Source organism: Acomys russatus, chromosome 1 (genome assembly GCF_903995435.1).
Source record: "Acomys russatus chromosome 1, mAcoRus1.1, whole genome shotgun sequence".
Classification (NCBI taxonomy): domain Eukaryota; kingdom Metazoa; phylum Chordata; class Mammalia; order Rodentia; family Muridae; genus Acomys; species Acomys russatus.
The window spans coordinates 43,336,813-43,359,396 of NC_067137.1; the positions used below are offsets into that span (position 1 = coordinate 43,336,813).

General features: G+C 46.7%; 1 protein-coding gene across 13 annotated transcripts in view; it reads left to right on the forward strand.

Moving 5' to 3' along the window:
• The window catches only part of Myt1l (myelin transcription factor 1 like), a 405,732-nt gene extending 384,669 nt beyond the window's left edge, over positions 1-21,063 (forward strand). For 7 of the 13 annotated variants that reach the window (XM_051144335.1, XM_051144353.1, XM_051144364.1 and 4 more), the window contains 4 exons: positions 6,396-6,487; positions 10,009-10,118; positions 17,779-17,922; positions 18,226-21,063. In XM_051144335.1, coding sequence (XP_051000292.1) covers positions 6,396-6,487; positions 10,009-10,118; positions 17,779-17,922; positions 18,226-18,366 — 487 coding nt within the window. In that variant the 3' untranslated portion in view covers positions 18,367-21,063. The remainder of the gene's footprint in view (positions 1-6,395; positions 6,488-10,008; positions 10,119-17,778; positions 17,923-18,225) is intronic. The other 6 variants (XM_051144370.1, XM_051144386.1, XM_051144428.1 and 3 more) reach the window with 3 other exon arrangements.
• Positions 21,064-22,584: the final 1,521 nt, after the last annotated feature.

A 22,584-nucleotide genomic window follows, 5' to 3' on the forward strand; every position in this document is an offset into this window, starting at 1 on the left:
TCTCCAGCCATCAGCCTCTGCATCTCTACAGCTACCTCTGTCACTAACACTGACCATACCTGAACTCAAGGCTGCCCAATTCCACCTTATCTACAGATGCTCTTACCCAGCAACCAAGCATTCAAAGGTAAATATCTGCCAGACTTTCCATCTCTGTTTGGCCAAAGGTGTTAGATCCCAAGTTAGGGAGACTGCAGTTCACAGGGGTCATCCCAGTATGGACTCCAGACCTACCAGGAACCCTGCCAAAATCATCTGTCACTCAGAAAAAGTACAGACAGCTACAGAAGACAGAGGATGCAAGCTGGTGCTTGTCACCTGCTGTAGCACAGCAGCTTGGAGGGATCTGTCAACCATTGCTGCTGCTGTTGTTAGGACCTCCTTTTGTCTAGTGAGTGCTGCTGCACTTGGGACTGCTACAGAAATACTGTTGGATGAATGTTAGATGAGGGTATGAAATCCAATGACCATACAGGGCTTCTTATTTTCTTAAGACTGGGCCTCTCTCTGTAGCCCAGGCTGACCTGGAATTGGATGAAGATCTGCCTACCTCATGTGTGACTGTATCCAACTCCTAGCAAAGTTCTTGACACTCTCATAGTGTTTCTGTGATCACTACCGCTCAGTAACTGCAACAGTGATCTCTTAGGCAAGCACCAGCCTCATTGGTGTCCCCAAGATTTCGAAGGAATATATGTTCATGAGACTGAGGAAGCTGGCAGGGACTTCACCAACTGAAACAGCGAAGGCACAGGTAGCAGGAACTTGGTTCTGTGTGGTTGGTTGCACAGCAAATTCCAAGTACATAATATACAAAACAGTAAAGGCTGCTGGAAGAGAGCTGGACAACACAGAGACAATGGATGCTGCCCCACCCCATCCTGGAAGCCTCTGGAGGTCTGAATCTAGGACTAACTACCTGGTTTGCCAAGCAGACACCAGTGGACTCTCATTCCATGCTTCCCAGTGAGTCACTCTCCAGACGACATCTCATCTCATGATCATCTATGGCAGAGTCACTGGTTGAATTTCACTTCTGCTCTTAAAGAGTCCATTCCATCCCCTTAAGCCCATCTTTCTCTTACTGTCTCCACTCATACTGGACTCTAAACTTCATCTGGATAAGGAAAAGTCATGCATCTGACTCTCCTGCAACCCTGCTACCTTTCAAGGCTGTGTTAGGTAGCTGTCCTCAGAAGGCAAAGTGGGCTGCGGGCTTTTCATGTTTGCCATGGCCCTGGCTAGAGCTGTGTATGGGAGTGGCCATACCAGGATGTCTCTGCAGACACTGCACAGCTCCTACTAAAGTGCCCGAGGGAAACCTCTATTCCCAGGTATCCTGGCTGTCTGCCTGACACAGAGGTACCTGAGGTTTCTCTCTCCCCACAGCCCTGGGTCTTCCTGTTTGGCATAGAACTGAAAACAAAAATCTTTCAAATTATGGATTAATAGGGATCATAGGGCTCCTTCTGGTTGAGATGGAGAGAGGCAGGAACTCTGTGGCACTCTCCATCTTCTTGTCCTTCCTCACGGTGCTTCTCTCAGCTTGTTATGGATAGGGATGGAGCTGGGGTGTGGAGACACAGCACACCATGGCATGGTGCGTACCCCATACATGGTGCAGATTGTATGCTATGGAAAGCATGAGCTACTTCAGGAAGAATCAAAGGCAACTCAGCAAAGAGTCAAGTTACAACAGTGAACAGAGCACCTTGGGCTGTTTAGAAGACGGACTCCAAAGCCATCTCCCGCCTCCTGGGGACATCTGCTCTCTAACCTGTCTCCCTCACATCCATCGCTGCCTCCTATCTATAAAGTGAGCAGAGTGGGCATGGTCAGGCAGCCTGAGTCTGAGTTACACAGTCTATCTAGACTTTCCTTCAGATCACACCTCTGTTGCTTGTGGTCACATCCTGCCCACTTTGACCGTGTGCACATAGGTTGGTTTCTCTACCTGTATGCAGCTGAAAGCTCTCCAGGAGACTATTGTCCTGATAAAGACTGGAGGCCTTCTCTCCTCATTGTGCAGCCACTAAAACTCTTGCTGGATTCTGAAATGTTGCCTATTGCCAGATGTCTGGGACCCCAGGCAAGGAGGAATGTGGGAAATGGGCATTAACTATGAGTTGCCCAGAATCTCAGCATGGAAACTGCACATCGAGGCTCAAAAAGCACCCATCTTTATTAGAGTGAGCTTCTACAGCAGACTGAGCTCCTTCACTCAGAACTTACTCTCCGTGAGGCCCCCACTACCATAGGGTTAGCCTGACCCACTGCCAGACAGAGGAGACTGCGTGAGTAGCCAGCAGATGGCAGTATGCCCACAAGGAATCAGACTACCCAGAGGGCTGAGCGGAGAAGCTCAGGGCTCACCTCCAGATTTGACCTGTGAGGAGATGTGCTCATGACATCGGAATGGCAGGAACCAAATGAGCTGGTTGAGCAGGAGGCAGCAGTCTTTGGGGTCTGCCTTTGTTTCCTGATTCAGCTTCCGAACCTTCCACCCCGGCCTGCCTCACCGTCCTTATGTAGCACTGTTTTTGCCCCTCCCATCAGGCAAATTTAGTCACTGATGACAAAGAAACAACATAAAAGTGCTATTTCTAGGCTTTATGTTCAGTTCGATGTGAGATGACATTTTTATTTGTCTTTCATTTTCCCTTACAAACGTAAAAAGGAAAAGTTTGAGAGTCTGGGCAGTAAATACCTGAGAGTGAGACTGAAACAGATGGCCCAGAGTCCACCTGGCTTCCTCCTGACAATGCCAAAACAAGGAGCACTGCCTTGAGCTAAGAAGTCTGGAGTATCCTGGTGCAGTGGCACACACCTGTAATCCCAGCACTCAGAGAGGCAGAGGCAGGCAGATGTCTGTGATTTCGAGGTCAGCTTGGTCTACAAAGAGAGTCCAGGACAGCCAGAACTACACAGAGAAACCCTGTCTTGAAAACCAAACCAAAACAACAACAACAAAAAACAAACAAAATGGAAATCTGGAGCTCTACTTCAGGAGCCCTTGACCCAGATGATGGTAGAGCAGAGCTACTGGGCAGCATTTAATACTGGCTGTGGTAAAGCAATACAGGTCAGCCCTGGGAACTCACTGGAAAGGGGTTCTGTATCCTCAGTGAAAACAGAAGAAACTAGAGACATCCTCATACATGGAACCCAGACCAGGTCCCATGAAAGCTGAATCTTGAGTGGGATAATGTCATCTGTCCCTATCATTGATTATGTGCAATTTTTCTAATGTATGAAATTCCTTGTGTGATGTGTTCTTGGTTCAGGAACAGCCTGAAATGCACAGGTATGGCGATGTCTGGGAATATGATCCCAGCCTGACCTAGGTGGAGACTTCCTGAAGCCCATGGTCCTATTTAATAGATAACTGGGTGTTTTTGTTTTTGTTTTTTTTTTTTTAAGTTGAGTAGTCAATACACATTGCTGGGGCAGAAAAACAAGACCAGAGAACATCATGAGTATATGGGGAAAAGCAAAGGGGAGCCACCAGTGTACAGAACCCTAAGCTGGCAATGTGGATACTTAGGAAACACTGGTCTTAAGAAGCTGAAGCAATGATCCGAGGTCCCAGGACCATTGCATAGGATGTATGTGGTATGTTGGCCTCAGCCCAAGAAAAGGCCCTGCAGTTCCATTAAGGGATGCACATGGGCCCCAGGGATGGTGACTGTAAAAACAACAGGAGGTTTAGGATTCATCCTGAGGCTGCAGCATGAGTCCACAGTAAGAAAGGGAGGCAGGCCTCTGGAACCCAGGACTCCACACTCTGGAGCCCTCTGTCCAGATTCCTGGCCTCTGAAAAGCTGCTGCAAGAATGGCCAGAGGCTTGCCTGGGAGAAGACAGTGAGTGCCATAATTTGGGAGACTCATGCTCTATGGGGCTGGGCCAGGCCTGAGGCTGGAACAAGGTGCTATTCTGGGAAACACAGTCCTGGGAATGTCTGCAGGAGGCTTGGCTAGTTCCTTATGCCCATGCCCAACTTGCCATGGAACTGGTGATGGGTTCAGGTTTACCCATTTTTGGAAAACATCAGCACAGAAGCTCGCATTTCAGCCACCTGACTAACACAGGCTAATGAAACAATGTGCAGAAGTTACTACACTCATTAGACAGTGTGCCCAGTTCTACTCTTATCTTAATCTCCTCACAAGTAAGCCAGTCCAGACCTATACAGCACATGCCCTTTGATGCATCCTAGCCAACAGCTATTGGAGATTCTACAGATCACACTGTGGCTGAGGCCTGCTATCCCTGGGATGTTACACCTATCATAGTGGCGTACTCTAGCCATTAACATACATGTTGTTGTCAAAGCTGTAGACTGCATCTCACCCCAGGCAAAGCTGGTCACATCTAACTAAGCTCGGCACTTATGATTATGTATAGAAATAATGCTGATAATGTAACTGTGAGCAAGCAACTACTGCAGAGGCTACCTGTAGGAGACTTCTGTTATTTCAGAGTGAGGCCCTTCTAATCATACAAAGAAAATCTGACTGGAAAGCAATTGTGGTGTCCCATGACAATGTCCTCACCATCTCATGTCCGCACAAGCACATTGCTTGTACAGACCATCTTATGTTGTATTTATCAAAACACACAAAGGGGCCAAGGGAATAGGACTGTGTCTGTTCTGTATGAACTGGAAGCAGCAGGTAAAGCCCTGTGTGGCTGGCTTTTCAGGAGCAAAACAGGCCCAAAGCAGTCTCCCGCCTTCAAGCCTGGTAGCTGTAGGCAGGCTCCTAGGAGGAAAAGCTCTAGGCAGTGGACTTAGTCTGTTTATTTCCAGAAAGAGAGAAGTGTGCTTTGTTTTCTGACGAGGTCTCTTATCGCCTTGGCTGGCCTTCAGCTCTTATAACCGAAACTCTTCTTGAATTCCTAATCCTTCTGCATCTACCTCCCGAGTGCTGGGATCATAGGAACATGCTACCATAGCCATGCCCTCAGGGCATACCCTTACTCTAAGGGGGTGGCTCTTCACAAGTCTTCCACTGCTCTCCTTTCTATAGTAAAAGCCTGAAGATGTGGTTTTTACCAAGACTCTAGGAACGTCATTTCTAGTGCTCTACTGCTGTCAGACTTCAGAACTGCATTGGGGTCTATACATAGTGCAGGACATGGGCCTCTAGAGGAATCCTGACTAGGTAGTGGCCTGTGACTGCCTCATGGGCTTCTCTTTTCCCAGTCGTACTGCCAGAGGAAGAGCCTGTGCTTTGATGGGTGAGAGGAAGCCCACCTATTCCATCCATGGGAAAGAGCTCTGCATAAAGGACATGCTGACTCCAGCAGACATGTAGCCAGAGAGCCCCTATGGGAAGGTCCCATCAGACATGTCCATTAAAATGCAATAAGGAGCTAGGATGGAACTGGACTAGGCATGGTAATTGAAGACTCACATGAGAGGCATGTGTTTATTGCTGTGACCAAAAGCAACTGTTGGGAGCAAGGGTTTCTTTGGCTCGCCATCCAGAGGAAGCAGTCCATGGTGGCAGGGAAGGCATGATGGCAGCTGTGAAGGCTGTCAAGGTGGGGCTGGTTCACATATGGGAACATCAGGGTGCAGAGAAAGGGAATGCTAGCACCCAGCTTATTTATTCCTTTTTAAACCCCTTTTATTTAGTCTAGAATCCTGGTAAATGGAAGGGTATTACCTACATTTGAAATGGCTCTTCCCTCCTCAGTTAACTCTCTGGAAGTACCCTCAAAGACACAACTAGAAGTGTGAGTTCTAGGCAATTCCAGATGTACAGTGGTGATAATGCAGAGGAGCCATACAGCAGGGGCCACCTGAAAACCAGGCTGCACAGCTGCCTGAGTAACAAGTCTGATTTCAGAAACATTGGTGACAATATTGTAGTTGACTTTATACCTGCTTTCATCCTAAATAGTTTGTGGGAGGATGAGACAAAGGGGGCTTACTATGGGTAGTGGTTAAAAAAAAAAAAAAGCTGGGTAAACATTCTTACACTATTTTGTTTGTTTCTATGTGTTTGAAATCAGGTTGAAAATAATTGTTGTGTAAGTTTGATGCTATTCATAAGAAGCAAGTTTTAAAGGAATATAATCACTCCATAAAGGCTGCAACAGTCCTGTGAGTTACATGGGGAGATTGTGTCCCCTTGCTTTACATCCCTGCTCTGGAGACCCCACACCAGAGGCCACACTAACCATGCAGCCCATCAATGTGCTCATATACATCCAGGCCACGTTATGCTTGTATGTATGTGCTGGCACATGGCACCATTGCTCTGTATTTCTCAGTATCCCTGTGATAGCAGTTGAACTGATAAACACTCTGTGATACCTCATCTGTCACTGCAGGGCTTGGGCTTTGCTGAAGCCCATGGCTAACAATTATCTCTTGTCTTATCAACAGCTTGTCAGGATGTCCAAGAGCTACGTCAGCAATGAAGAAAGCAAAGCTGTCTGGAGAACAGATGTTGACTATCAAGCAGCGAGCCAGCAATGGTAACTACACCCTGGGGTCCCCAGCCCTTCTGCTGGTTACAGAGGTGGGACGTCACTGCATCTCAGCTCAGCACAAGCGACTTAGCCCACTGTTCTGAGACCACAGAAACAGAGATCATTAGGCCCCACCCGCATCCCATGTCCCAGGATCTCCAACAATCTGGTTCACCAGAAACCATGACACTCCTTTCTTTCCTCTTTCTTTGGGCCCCCATTCCTAAGCCTGTAATCTAGGGGCAGCTCTAGAGCACTACAGACACAAGGCAAGGATGGCAGCCTCCCTTCCTGCCCTCTCCTCTCCCAGCATCTTCAATACCGGATTGTCTTGAATTCATCTGCAAAGTCCATCCCCTTCAAGAGTTCTTGTTGACTGCTCTGTATGTGTATACAAAGTTTAGCAAGGAAAATCAGATGCCCTGGGAGGATTCTGTAACCCAACTAACCTGTAGGTCTGAGACACGCCCCCACAGTCTATCCTCGTGACTGTTGGATTCCATATACATTGTTCAGCTTGCAAGCTCAGAGTCAATGCTGTGACACTTTTGAAGTCATCTAGAGCTAAGTGTGGAGAGAAACAGCACCTAAGTGCCAATGACAGTCCCAGACAAAATGGATGGTGCTCTGCCCTGTTGTCTTAGGTCTCAACCTGTAAATGAGTTTCTTCTCAGGATATAGCTACTTGCTTTCCTTGTTATCTGCTGCTGGTTTTCTTGTAGAAACAGGTCCCCAGGCATAGAGATGAAGCACTGCCTAATGTCCCTGAGAGCATGAAGCCATATGTCCCTTGCAGGGATTGTATGCGGATGCTTCCTTCAGGGAACATTAAGGTGCTTCAGGATATGGGTTTGGTTTTGACCCATGGACTAAGAAGTGTTTATTCAAGAACATATAGAACAGGGTTAGGGAGATAGCTCAGTGGGCCAAGTCCTGTTGTTCAAGCATGAGAACCCATATTTAGATCCCCAGAACCCAAGAGAAAAGCCAGTAGTACTGCATGCTCCTATAACCCTGGATCTGTGGGTTTAATTAAGAAGGAACATATAGAACATGTGAGCTGTTGAGAAGCTGATCAAAACCAGGATGTCAGAGGCTGGAAACACTGTATATATCTCCCCCAAGACCCATGGCTCAGCACTCACCGGAGCTAGTTCCAATAAGAGACCTATGGCTCAGCGCTCACTGGAGCTGGTTCAAATAAGAGACCTATGGATCAACACTCACCAGAGATTATTCCAGTAAGAGACCTGTGGCTCAGCACTCACTGGAGCTGGTTCCAATAAGAGACCTGTGGCTCAGCACTCACTGGAGCTGGTTCCAATAAGAGACCTATGGCTCAGTACTCACTGGAGCTGGTTCCAATAAGAGACTTATGGTTCAGCACTCACTAAGCTGGTTCCAGTAAGAGACCCATGGCTCAGCACCCACTAAGCTCATTCCAGGAACCACTAAGCAGAACCTGTGAGTGAGATTAGCTAAGAGGTAGGGGCATCCTCACCAAGAAGTTCTACCTATACTCTCGGCACTCAAAAGCCAGAGTCTCCCTGAAGCCAGAAAGGTAGACTCCCTGATTCCCTTTGCATAACATATCCTAACTGAGAGCTCTGGGTGCACTATAAATGTAGTGGCCATGACTGAGAGATCCTCACATCAAAGTGGTGTATCCACACTGGCATCCCAGTTCAGACCCCAGACCTTAGGCTATAGGTCTGGCCAGTGGCTATCTCCTCTAACCCTAGCTGAAGGCTGAATGCAGTGTGCAGGTACATTAACTCTAGCCATGCCCTTTCTGTCTGCCATTACAGTGCGTCTGCCTACAGAACCCTCTTCTCTGCCAGTGTTGGGTGTAAATACTAAGGTCTGCCCCTTTGTTCTCCAGAGACATACCCCTATATGTGTTGCAAGCCTAGGGACGTGAGGTACTGTGAGCCAGTGTCCCTTCTGCCTAACACCAAGCTCAGGGAAATGGCGATAAACTGTAGGGTCTGCTCTCCAGAAGGCCTGAAGCCTATCTGCATGCTCTCTCCTTGGAGCCCCAAACAGTCAGCATAAAGAGCCTGCTTTGAGACACTTGCAGGCAATACCCCCTCTCTCTTGCCCACAAAGAAGCCAAGTTCCTTGACATAAAGAAGATAGGCACTGAACCCCATGCAGGCAGCACGCACTGAGAAGGCACTTAGCACTGCATCTGACAGACTAACCCTGATGCTAAAACAGGAGTCTCATGGTAGGTGGCTCTCAGTCTGCACCCACTGGACACTCATTAGTGCAGGAAGTAGCCATTGGACAAAGGTCAGTTTGAAGGAGAAAAGACTGAAGATGCTCCAGGGACAAACATGCATGTCCTAGAGGAGGGACAGCTCACACTGGACAGCCTATCCAGACAGAGTGGGCAGCCAGCTCTCAGCTTCTAACTTCCATTCCTCAATCAGCAGCCCTGGGGTTTTTTTTTTTTTTTTTTTTTTTTTTTTTTTTTTTTTTTTTTTTTTTTTTTTTTTTGCCCCCGCTCTATTTTATAGTAAAACATTTTTGTTCTGTTTTTTTTTCCACCCACTAAAAGCAGAGGCTCTACCACTATAGACATGTCTCCTTCCCTTCTGGTCTAGGACTCTTGGCCAAATACTACCTCTCTTCAGCCAGGCATCACAGTATCTGGGGTGTCTCTGGCCTCCCTCTGGGCCCATCTATCTGCAAAGGTTAAAAACAGATTCTATAAGGCCTGGACTACTGCATACTTCCCCACTGGTCTGCAGAGGATCCTTTACTGGGGCAGGTGACCAATGCTACCCACAATCCCAAGACTGACATGTTTGAGGATAGTGGTTTCTGTGCTCCATGTGTCTCCAACCATGTAAAACAAAATAACCCCAATCAAGAGAACTCTGGTCATATTGATATTGATGATGCAAAATTGTCAGCAGCAGAGCACAGCAGATCAAATATTGTAAATACCCTTTGTAAACACAGGTAGTTGGCCATGTGCCTGGGTTTGCCATGGCTGACCTAGGGAGCCACCTAGGCCCTTGCATATTGGCAGTTGCTGGCCTGGACTTCTCATCCCAAGATAGTCAGGTTCATACCCTTCCCAGCTTCTGAACAAGTCTAGGGCCAGATTCTCTTAGGGCTCATTATGGAAGCCTGATGTGCTCAGGATGACAGAGCCAGAAATGAGCATGGTAGGATGCTAAGTGCAAGAAGTGATGGGGAGTATAACTTGGCGAATCAAGGGTCAGCAAAGTGGCTTCGGCCCAGAGTTAAAGGACCAAATCCTGAGGTTCTGAGCATTCAGCCTAGAACTCTGACCTATCAGTACCAGGGCTCTATCTACTAGGTCTTCACTTTCTCTAGGTGCCTGGGTGGTAAGGCAGGCAGGGGTGCGGAGATAAAGACATCCAAGCTATGATTATAGTGACACAGCTCCCAAGAAAATTCAACTCCAAATGGAAAAAGAAGAGAAAACATCTTTTCTCTGCTGAAGTGTTTTCAGGCACTATGGCCCTAACATGATGATGTTTCCATTACAGGTATAGAAAACGATGAAGAAATCAAGCAGTTAGATGAAGAGATCAAGGAGCTTAATGAGTCCAATTCCCAGATGGAGGCTGACATGATCAAACTCAGAACTCAGGTAACAGTCTGTGAAGCCGCAATTCTCGCTCCAACGTGGCTCCCTGCTTCTTGTTCCTCAATGGCTGCTGCTTCTGCTACTATTGAAAAAGTGTCCTCATGTGCCTAAGCTGGGGTGGAGTTCCTGGGATCCTCCTGTCTCAGCTTTCAGAGCTCACAGGCATATGCAGCATGCCTGCCTCCAGCTCCAGTTCTAGTGTGAAACTTTTCATTCTTGCTCTCACGTAGAGTCACAGTCCTTTTATTGTTATATTTTTTAAAATTTTTGTTTGTTTTTTTCGTTGGCTGTTTTTGGGTTTTTTGTTTTGTTTGTTTTTGGGTTTTTTGTTTTTTAGTTTCTCTGTGTAGTCCTGGCTGTGTAGAACTCACAGGCTGACCTCGAGCTCACAGCTCCTGCCTCTGCCTCTCTGAGTGCTGGGATTAAAGGCGTGTGCCGCCACACCCTGCAGTCTTATACCAATGTCCAACCAGAGTTCTAGTCCTGTGACAATGCCTCAATTCCAGTGTTATCCATTCAGCCTCAGTTCCGGGCCTGTCGCGGGGCCTCAACACTAGTTATAACAGGAAGCCTCTGTTCCAGTTGAAATGTGTGTTGTTGCTTAGAGAGGGGCCGAAAACAGCTCCTGGAAGAGCTGTGGTTTCCTTGTTTTCCCAATTCTGCTTTGTTCCCCTTCTGGGTGGCTTTGTCTTCTGCAGAATCGAGGCCATGGGTTGTCCACCTACCTATGTATGCTTCTGTGTTCAACCAGATCCATTTGTGACTATCTGTTCCCAGAGGATCAGCTGTTCTGTGAATGATGGAAGATGTGAGTTGTCTCTCAAGGTGTTTTAGGCCCTAGTGTTATTTGATTGTTTTGCGTTATCTACTGTGATCCTGGAGGCTCCTAAGATTTCTGAGAAGCACTGCCTATCGCTTGGGTGTCCAAGCATGTGGCCTAATGGAAGCTGAGCTTGCATCTCTGTGTGAGTTCCCAGGGTTTCATGGCCAGCTAGGATGGTGAAGGGAAAACTTCTTGGAGCACTCAGATGAGCATCTATGTACAGAGGAGGCTTCTCCTCCCTTTGTGATAATCACTGTGGCACTCTCTGTGGCAAGTGTCACCATGGACACACATGTCACACAGGATACGCCATATCCACTCAGATCCTGGGTGAAGCACTGTACCCCCGTGGCTACTTCATACTCTTAAGCTACACATTAACAGAGGATTTGAGGCAAACTAGAGATGGCTTGAGGCTGAAATCACTTTTTGTCAGGGTCACACCAGAACCAGGAATAAAGAAAGTCATAGCCAGTACTCAGGGCTGGGTTCCACCCAGGTGACTGGAGTCCTGCTCAGGAAAAAGCCAGACTTAACTTTGGCAAAGAATGAGAGTAAAGCCTAGAAAGTAAAGGGGAGGGCTGGGTGTGGTGGTGCACACCTTTAATCCCAGCATTTGGGAGGCAGAGGCAAGCAGATCTCTGTGAGTTCAAGGCCAGTCTGGTCTACAGAGGGAGTTCCAGGGCAGCCAGGACTACAAGAGAAACCCTGTCTTGAAAAACAAACAAACAAACAAAAAAGGAAAGGAAAGAAAACTAAAAGTAAAGGGTAGGTACGTGTGAGCATTTGTGTATCCCAGATACTTGCTCAATGACAGAAAACTCTCTGTGCTGTTCTGAGGGAGGTGCACAGTAGTCCATTCCTGTTGCTAATGCATGCAGTGCTGAAGAAGTGCATGGTGTAAAGAGAGCATGCCCAGCTTCACTCATGGTTCTGGAGATCCATGGTGACAGCCTATCTACTGAAAGAGTCCCCAGATGGTATGGCCTGTCACATGGTGAGGGACAAAGGTGTGTGTGTGTGTGTGTGTGTGTGTGTGTGTGTGTGTGTGTGTGTGTGTGTGTTGTGTGTGTGTGTTCATGTGTGTTCATGTGTGTTCATCCAACTGTGGGTCCACCCACCCTAATGACCTTTTCTCATACTAGTCACCCACACAGGCTCCATTGCTAATGTCAATATCTGGATTAAGTTTCTCCCTCCTCACTCCTAACTGTAGGGTGTTTGTTTGTTTGTTTGTTTGTTTGTTTGTTATTGTTGTTTTGTTTTTGTTGTTTTGTTTTGGGTTGTTGTTGTTGTTGTTGTTGTTGTTGTTGTTGTTGAGACAGGGTTACTCTGTGTAGCCTTGGCTGTCCTGGACTAACTTTGTAGACCAGGCTGGCCTCAAACTCACAGGGATTCACCTGCCTCTGCCTCTGAAGTGCTAGGATTAAAGGCATGCACCACCACTGCCCGGCTTCACTGTAGCTTTTAAATGTCACCATGTGAAGCCCGGGACACTCAAACCCCATCTAAACCATAGTACCTCCTCTAACCTGAGGCCACTGTTGTTAAGTATCCAATGTGCTCAGTTTACTGTCCACTGTAAAAATTCAACTTGAGCCTACCATTTGGTAATATACTTGAGCAGGTTTCTGGTCTGTTCGCCAGCCTTTGAACCTATTCAAACTTGGGTCAAAGATCCTGAGTGCCCAGACACCTCTCTGGCTAGAAAAGTGACCAAAACCAGTACGTACTTCGCCTCAGTTCAGTTGTACCTAATGCAGCACAGGTATTAGGGCGCAAGAGTCTCAGACCTTGAGTCTCGATCTAACAAGTTAAAGGTCAACACATCTCATCCAGTTCAACCCAGTTCTCACCTGCTGTACATAAGTCTTAACTGCTTATACAGTGACTCAAACAGAGCACTACAAAAATGAGCTGGGCACATCTGCTACATATCTGTAGGGGGTCTAGTTCCAGCCCATGGAAGCTCTTTGCTTGGTGGTTCAGTCTGTGAGCCACCATGGGCCCAGCTCAGTTTACTCTGTAGGTCTTCTTGTGGTGTCCTTGAACCCTCTGGCTCCCTCAATGCCCCCTCCTGCTCTTCCACAAGACTCTCTGAGTTCAGCCTATTGTTTGGCTGTGGGATTCTTCATCTGTTTCCATCAGCTGCTGCATGAAGCCTCTCAGAAGACGGTTCTGCTAGGCTCCTATAAGCACGGTCATCGTGTGGGTCTCCTAACAATGGGAGTCACAGCCATCTCTGACTCTGTTGCCTGCCTTTGGATCTCTTTCCCCTAGCTGGGCTGTATTGTCAGGCCTCAGTGAGAGAAGATACACTTAGTCCTGCTGTGACTTGAGGTTCCAGGATGGGTTGGTACCCCTTGGGGTCTTTCCCTTATCTGAGAAGAAGGAGAGGGGAAAGTGGGGTGCATGAGGGTGGGGCTGGGAGGAGAAAAGGGAGGGGGCTGGGATCAGGCTGTAAAGTGATTATATAAATAAAAATGTATAAAATTGGGTTGAGTACACTTTAGACTAAGGGAAACAGAAATTGAATATATACCCAAAGAACCAGAAAGAAGAGACTAAGACTCATGGGACAAGGCACGGGAGGAAAGTAACGTGGATGTCAGCTACCCCTAGGTGGTTGTAAGATGGCCCAGGAGAAAGGGAGGAGGTCACGGGTGATAGGAAGGGGACATTTTAGCACAGAAAATGCAGGAGCAGAAGGAAGAGAGTTCAAATTACAGCCTGTAAAGAACTAGTCCCCTGTGGCCACCAGTTGGGCTTAGCAGTTTTCTTGTAGATGGATAAGAGCAAGAGATGCTAGAATGTGAGAGAAAGGAATCGTGTGTTCAGACCAGATTGCTGATGAGAAATTACCTGGCATCTGGCCCTGTCTTTTCCCCCATTGCCTCTGCTAAACTGGCAGGGGTCAGCCCTGCAGCTGGTCTTCAGCTGCTGTGTTTCTGCGCTGCTCATCAGAGTGTGGTTTATTCTCTCTGCGACCTGAAACTCTCTGCGTAACTCATTCTTAGTCTAAAACCCAAGCACCTCTCTCAATCCCACCCCAGTCTCATGTGGTGGGAGACAGCAGAGGAACACTTTGCTATGGAGCATTCTCAAGTCTCTCTCCTTCAGTGACCCCATACTGGGTACATGCCATGTTCTGTGCATCCTCTGCGTATGTCTGTGAAGTGTGTCTCACTGGCCGTGTACCTCAGCTGCCAGGAATCCTTGAACAAATGAGTTGGCTTCTGGACCCCACAGCCTTTCTCATAGCAGTTCTATTCCAGGTGAAAGCAGCATGAGACTCCTGGCTGCAGCCATATAGCTCTATTCAGTACCATGTGTGAGTTAAACACTCTGAATGCATCACAAGATGATATCATCCTTTGGGGTTTACAGTAACCATTGAAACAAGAAAAAGAAAAAGAGGCTCACATGTCTCTCAGAACTGGGCCTTGAACTGTCTTTGATCTCTGTAACTCCTTCTGACAGAGACCATCATGGAAAACATTTAAGCCCAGAGGCAGATGGAGCCAGGCAGGCAGACTTGAGATTTGCTCAGGAGGAATAGATTTGGGGTGTATGCTCATCCTTTGAAGACCTTCATCCTGGCTTAAAGCTGCCCCAATCCTCATGACCTCCTGTCATGATCACAGAGGACTGGAGGAGTCCCAGAGCTCGGATCCATGCTCTTTAGGAAAGAGGCAGGGTTCTTCCCTGAGGTCCCAGCCAAGCCCGTTCTGACCCAGCCCTCAGCCTGCAGCCTGGCTCTGAAGGTGGTACAGGCACTCCACATGCCTGAGCCTGGGGTTGGGATCAAGATGCCCTCCATATACTCTCTCCATAGCACTATGACTCTGAGAATGGCCACACCATGCTCAGTAGCTTTGACACCTTCAGTGGAATTAAGCACCGTAGGAAAACAGATATCTTGCAGCCAGTGTACATAGAGGTTCCTGCTTACCCAAAGAACAAGGAAACCTGAAAAATTAGGAAAACAACTAGAAGAGGGAAGGCTAATAGTCTGAGTGTACTCCCAGAGTCACAGTACCTTAACATGGGCCTCAAGTGTGTGGATCTGAGTTCACAGGAGAAACTGAGTTCAAGGCCTACTTCGAAGTTGAAAAGTCAGGAGGAAGGAGGCCAACTTGTGAGACTTAGAGGTACCCACAATTCTATGTCTGTGTGTCCAGACAGCCCTAAAATGCCCATTTACTGTTCTGAATAGTCCGGGTACCCCTCTAAATGGCCCAAGTGGGCATCTGAATGGCCTGGGAATGGTTGGGTTAGTCCACACCTGGAAATCAAAACTTTTAGGCCATGAGTGCAGTTTGAGCTCCTTTCTGATTGGACCTGTGCTAGACCTACCCACAATCCCCATAGTTTCTTGCACTGCTTAGTGCCACTTTCACATAAGAGGTGTTTATCTTGAGTACAGTGTGGCTCATGTATCTATAGGTTTTTCTCAGGGCTGTGCTCCAGACAGCTCCTGGAAGTGATGGGGTATCTTTGGCTGGAAAGATACATTAGCCACTGGTAGTCATGTGAGTGGGAAATGCATGTTGGAGGGGAAACTTGGCTGAAGTAGCCCTGTGCGTGCTGGTGGGTATAGTCAGGCACAGACAGAAGCTTGGTCCACTCAAGTTGCTCTGACCATTCCTATGAAGCCAGGCTGCCTGATGTAAATTCACTGGACAGCAGAGAGAAAGCCAACACACAGAGAAGTGGTGCTAGAGCCCTGCAGAAGTTTCCTGGGGGTGGAGGGCCACCAAAGCACAACTGTGTGGGGCTGGATCCTGAGGACCTATGGGGCCAGTAGTCAAAATAATTGCCTGTCCAACAGAGAAGCCACAATATCCATTTAAGGCACTACCAGGGTTACTCTCTGCCCCTTCTCTTCTCTTTCCCTCTACTCTGCCTCCTGCCTGAAATGTTTGGCAGCTATGGCCACCTGCCTCCTCCTTGAATTATATTTTAATCCCAGAAATCATGCTTTTAGGAACAGTTATCTGGAATGCAGGAAGCCTTGGGTTCCATGCCTATCACCCCACTAACCGTATATAGTTAGTTACATGCCTATCACCACACTAATCTTATATAATCACACCTGGTTCTAATACTGGCACTCGGGAGGTAAAGGCAGGCAAATCAGTAATTCAAAGTTCTCTTCAGCTATATGACAAGTTTGAAGCTAGCTTGGCTACATGAAACCCTGTCTCAAAAGAGAAAAAAGGGTGGGGAGAGATGGAAGGACCCTGCCCAGATCCATATTCCCTTTACTTCTAATAACCCATCAGTCTACACTGGCTCTAAGAATCCAGCTGACTGGAAAAACTCATCTCCAGCCGTGGGTCCAAGGATAGCTGCCCCTGGGACCTCCTTCCTAGTGATAACTCACACATCCACTTCTGGGCCTGGGAAGTGTCACAGGTATAGTGTCTTAGTCAGTGTTCTATTGCTGTGAAGACAAGACACACCACAACCATGGCAACTCTTATAAAGAAAAGCATTAATCGGGGTCTTGCTTAGAGTTTCAGAGGGTCAGTCCATTGTATTATGCCAAGAGCATGCTATCAGGCATGGCAGGCATGGTGCTAAAGGATTAGTTGAGATCTACGTCTTGATCCACAGTCTGGGGAGTGGGGGCAAGGACAGGATGAGAGGAGAGGAGAGAAGAGGAGAGGAGAAACAGGGCCTGGCAAAGGCTTTTGAAACCTCAAACCCCTGCGACAAACTTCTAACAAGGCCATACTACTCCAACAAGACCACGCCTCCCAATCCTTCTCAGGCATTGCCACTCCCTAGAGACTAAGCATTCACTACGATATGAGCCTACTTGGGGCCATTCTTATTCAAACCACCACGAATGAAAACATTAATTTGACAGTTAAAAAATTCTAGAATGTAGCCAGGGAATACAGAGGAGGAAAGCGTATGGCTTTAAGAGGTCCCCCGAGTAGGACAAAAGGAACATGTTCCTTCCATGAAGACGTCCCACTAACACTGCTGCTCTGCTGAAAACCTCTCAGGATGCCATAGGCCCTGACGATAGCTGAGAAGTGAGAGCCTGGAACTTAAACCAAGAGCAGTTAAAGGACAAGAAGAAAACAAGGAAAGTAAAGAGTATGTGAAAGAAAGCTAAAGACTCTCATGAGAGAGGACTCAGTGTAGGGGCATATGGCAAGTCTCCAGCTCTCCCAGACTTCTTCAAACAGTAGTTCTCAGCCTGTGGGTCACAACCTCTTTGGGGATCGAGTGACCCTTTTTACAGAGGTTGCCTAGACCATCAGAGAACAGATATTTACATTATTATTCATAACAGTAGTAAATTAGCGTTATGACGTAGCAACAAGAGTAATTTCATGGTTGGAGGTCACTACAGCATGAGGAACTGTACTAAAGGGTCCCAGCATTAGCAAAGTTGAGAGACAGTGTCTTAGAAGAAGCAATATGAACCAAGAAATGAGTATACCACCTGCATACACCCACAACACGGACACAGAGTGCCTGTCACAGCAGACTGTAACACCACAAAGGGAAGTGAACATCCCCAATTATAGAGAACCAACATGATTCCCCACAGGACAGCAGGGACAGATGGGGCAGATGAGAGTATCCAAGCATCCAGACTTGAGAACATTCAATACAGGGAGAACAAGCAGTCACTCAGGCCACCTCCATGGTGGCTGTGGCGAGCACCATGTGTTCAAGTGTAAAGAATCAAAGGCACAAGTTCAGGTCCCCAAGATGCAGCCTCTGTGCTTGAGCAGGAAGCATCTGTCCCTTGTCCCTACAGGCAGCATGCATGCTCCCAGCAGCCTGCCTCATGTTACATGTCACCCAACTGTGTGATTTCAGATCACCACAATGGAGAGCAACCTGAAGACGATTGAGGAGGAGAACAAAGTCATTGAGCAGCAGAACGAGTCCCTCCTGCATGAGCTGGCCAACCTGAGCCAGTCCCTGATCCACAGCCTTGCCAACATCCAGCTGCCTCACATGGTAAGTGACTGAGCGCAGGTGAGCGCCACGGAGCCTCCGCAGTCCACCTCACTGAATAGATGTCTGTGTCCATTGTCCATGGTCCTTCAGCTTTTGGTTGTTTTTGGTCACCACCCTGAAACCATACCGTTAAGTGCTAGAAACATTGGTGGGGCTGATCATGTAGCGTTAAGTGTGCTCTGAGGAGGCCTGTTTAGTATTTTGGAAACAGTGGCTCTATGCTATGATACTGTTTTATGCTTTTGTGAATATACTATTCAGAAAATAAAAGTTGTATATGAACTACTATTTAATATCTCGTAGGATCCAATCAATGAACAAAATTTTGATGCTTACGTGACTACTTTGACGGAAATGTATACAAATCAAGATCGTTATCAGAGTCCAGAAAATAAAGCCCTACTGGAAAATATAAAGCAGGCTGTGAGAGGAATTCAGGTCTGAACAGCTGCTGTAGTGGTGACTCATGCTTAAAAAGGATGCCTCTTGTTTCTTGCTGCTGTAACTTACCAGAAAGTGTTATATATTTATTTCTGTCGGAACAGTGTTATGCTACAAGACTTCATAATGGTTTTGTGTGCTCCCGAGATAGTACCTGCAGACTAGTTTTGGATACATTCACATTTTGTACGTTTTCATATAAGCTGACATAGTGTGATTTGCCATGTAATGTTTATAGCTGCTGCTGTCTGCGCATTGGGGGTCTCTATATTTCTGAAGAGGTAAGCTGATCAAAATAAATAGAGTGTAAATTCTTTTTAATGCTTTAGTGATTAAATGTTTTAGTATTTTGAACTGAAATGGACAAAAAGAAAAAGGAAAAATAGCAGGTTTGAATGACCACTTTGTGGCCTCATGGCCACTTTTAGACATTATCATTTTGCCTCAGGTTGGAGGACTTTGTGGAATTTAAGAAATACATTTTGTGTGCATATTGTTTCATAGCAAGAATTGGTTGCAAAAAAAATGCTTTATTTTTGAACAATGCTTGGAAATATTATGTGACTTTTTTGTTTGTTTGTTTTAGGAGGATGGTGTATGGTGGGGGCAATAAATGAGGTTTTTTGCATTCCAAGGAAATGGCATATGGATTAACTATAAGAAATGAAATAAGTAATTTATTGTAAGACAACATCAAGCCATGGAAACTTGGCAGAAGATTCAAAGCAGCTTAAACAGCACTTTTAATTAACTCCTAAACATTACATGGTGGGACTGTGGAGACTCCGTTAAGACAGGAGCTTGTCAGAGGTGGACAACATGAAGATTTCCTTTGCATTTCAGTAACGTTCGGAGCACCCTTCTCTTATTTCTCCTAGAGCCCCGTGCCCCTCTGAACTGTTGCCACAATATAGCTTACCTAGCAGAAGCTGATTGTTTTTCAATTTGAGCAGAAAGGTAATTTAAGAATTTATCTCCCCTTTTCACTTTCAAAAATCATCATCATTCGTTATTCTTGTTTCACATCTGAGGATGAAGGCTAACGGCTGTGATTGCCCTGGTTACGGGATGGGATTCTCTGCTGGGCGGGTGGGAAAGCAGCTCTATCCTTCCCTCCCCCTCCCTGCCCCAACTCTGACTTTGAATAAGCCTTGGTCCTATCCAGAACACTCTGGACACCGAGGCCAAGGACGTTCACACTCTGCCCTCGCTGGGTCCAGCCGACTCCAGCATCTGCACAGCCTTGTTTGGTTAATGGTGACCTAACCTGAGAAAGAATGCAATCAGATTTTAAAGTAACTAAATATACTTCGGCACTTTTTGCTTTAAACTAGATCATCTTAGACTTGTTGATACCTTCGAAATTTGATGGTTTCATCCCAAATGACTGCACTATATGTATGCATACGGCCACTTTTGATTGCTGTGCCCCTTCTGAGTAGTCTTTGACAATGTGTTGTGTTCCCCGATGTCGACTTGATTTCCTTTTGGTAGCATCTCTCTCTTCCATGTCTTGATGTTATGCAGGAAGTACAAAAGTACTTTAAAATTTTGTTATGAAATAAAAAAAAAAAAAGGATGGGTTTTGTAAAAATAAAAAAAAAATATTTTTAGCAGAACAGGACTTACAGGGTCATTGTCCCCACAATGTGCCAGTCGGCTCTTTGCACTCGCCTTGTCCTATATATCCGTACGGAGGTGTGCAATCCTGTGTCAGTCGCCTTGTGACACTGAAGTGGATGAGTTATAGAGGAGGCCCTCAAGGCTGACCCAATACGGTTACTAAGGGAGACTACAGGGATCTCACGACAAATATTCTGATACAATACTCAACCTCGGTATATATATATATGTATAAATATAAGAATATCCCAGTGGCACTTTATACTGTTCACTGTACAAAAGCTTACAGTTTTCCACAAGGACTTTAATACCTAGCTGGGGAAAAGATTATGTAATTACTTGGGGCTCTGCAGGACCTTCTCTGTCCAGCGCCCCCTTTCTGTTGTGCGATTAGTTGTAGCTGCCATGCTCAGAATTGCCTTTTTGAGAGCTGAAGCAAGGTGCTTACTGTCACCTGATGCCATACACATGGTCCCAGGCCCTCACCCGGGGCAGGGGGGGCCTCTGTTCATAGCGGCACATGCATTTCCCCACCGCGTCTTGTCTGCAGCTTCTTGGCCAATGTAGTAATGCTTTTAGTAGAGTAATAGGTAGTATCAGTTTGGATTCTTATTGTTATCACCTATGTACAATGGAGAGGGGTTCTAAGCACAAACCTGCTGCTCATGTAACATTGGTACATAATATCAAATCAAAAGTTATCTGTGACTATATATAGGGATCACACAGTGTCACATGTTAGAATGCTGACCTTCCACATCGGGTTATTGTGAGTCATCAGAGCATATTTATTATAACTTATTGTTCATATTCATTTCTAAGTTAATTTAAGTAATCATTTATTAAGACAGAATTTTGTATAAACTATTTATTGTGCTCTCTGTGGAACTGAAGTTTGATTTATTTTTGTACTACACGGCATGGGTTTGTTGACACTTTAATTTTGCTATAAATGTGTGGAATCACAAGTTGCTGTGATACTTCATTTTTAAATTGTGAACTTTGTACAAACTTTGTCATGCTGATGTGAACACATCTTACTCTGAATAAAAAGGTGTTGCCACGTTTGTAGCACGAAGGATCTCTATTGGGTCTGAGTCTTCACTGGAGCCTGGAGTGCCATCCTGGCTCCTGGAACCCACGCCCCAGGTCTCTTGCTTTGGGCTCAGCACTGAGGGTTTGGGCTGGAACTTGGGGCCTACGTAGATGATGGATATGAATCCTCAGGCATCCTGCTTGCTGTGCTTCCCAGAAGGACAATTTTGCCTTGTTTACTGTTGCTCCTGTCCCTCACTCTGCCCCAGCTGAGAGCCAGCCTGAGCACTTGAGGTGGCTTAGGTGCAGATGTCCCTTAGCTTGCCATCCTTCTGCAGCTCTCACCCTGGGAATGCCCTGCTGCCAGTGGACACAGGCCATGTCCAGAATGCCCAGGTGGGACTGCAGCGGCCTTCACAGAATTTTCTTACCTAGAATACAGTCTGTGATCACATACTGGTTCAGGCACCTGCTTTGCCCATTTTGAAGATAATAGATAAAATAGATATAGATAAAAAAATAGAAAAATAATAATCCCAAAATCCTATGATAGAGAAATGAGTGAACAGTTCTGAGAAATGCACATTGCAGAGCATCACAACAGGGATACAGCATCAGCTATGATGAAGGAAGTCAAGGGTAAGTGACCAGAACCCAGGAGGGCAGAGTCAGGTAGGCTGAGGGCATGCAGATAACCTAGAGTCGGAGCCCAGGGTTGGGGTGGGCTGGGGACACATAGAGAGCCCAGAGGCAAAGCACAGCTTGAGCAGGAAAATACTCCCAGGCCACTGCCCCAAGAAAATCAGAAGAAGAGGGTTCTTTGGAGGATCATTGCTTCCAGGACAGTATCTCCATGTAGGCCAGCACAGCCAGGATGAACAGTGAGGAGTGCTACCCCTTACTTGTGTCCCAGAGCTCTTTGTCTGAGACTTCCCAGTTTTCCCAGACTTCTCAGTCTCAAGGAGAAGGGTTTGATCATGTACTTCTCACCATGAATGGAAAATTTGATTTTTTTTTTAAATTTTTTTGTCTCTGTGTATCTCATTCTGTAGACCAGGCTGGCCTCAAACTCACAGAGATCTGCCTGCCTTGGGGCTCCCAAGTGCTGGGATTAATGGCATGTGCCACCATTGCCTGGCTTGAAAAAAATCGATTTTTGTAAGCACAATACCTCAGCACAAGAATTGGGGCTGATGAGGGAAGAAGGAGTGATCTGCGGCCAAAGCAGATGCCTGGAGTGCCAAAGAATAGCATCGTAGTGTCCCTTCCTCCACAGGATGCAGGGCATGGCATGGCATGGCATTAGGCCATGGGCAATAGGCCTCACCAACAAGGGGTCCTACTGAGTGCCTAGCCACACCTCCTTGGCCACTCTCATCACTGGATGTGGCAGCACCCTTTCCCAGGCCCACAGCACAGCCAGAACTGAGCTTCTCTTCTATACACACTGACCTTATACTCTGGCAGCAGGACACACCTCTCGCCTGCCTCCTCCCAGTTGATATCCAGATAGACAGACAGACACTGTGGTGCTTGAACTCAGTGAGATTATACAGAGGAGCC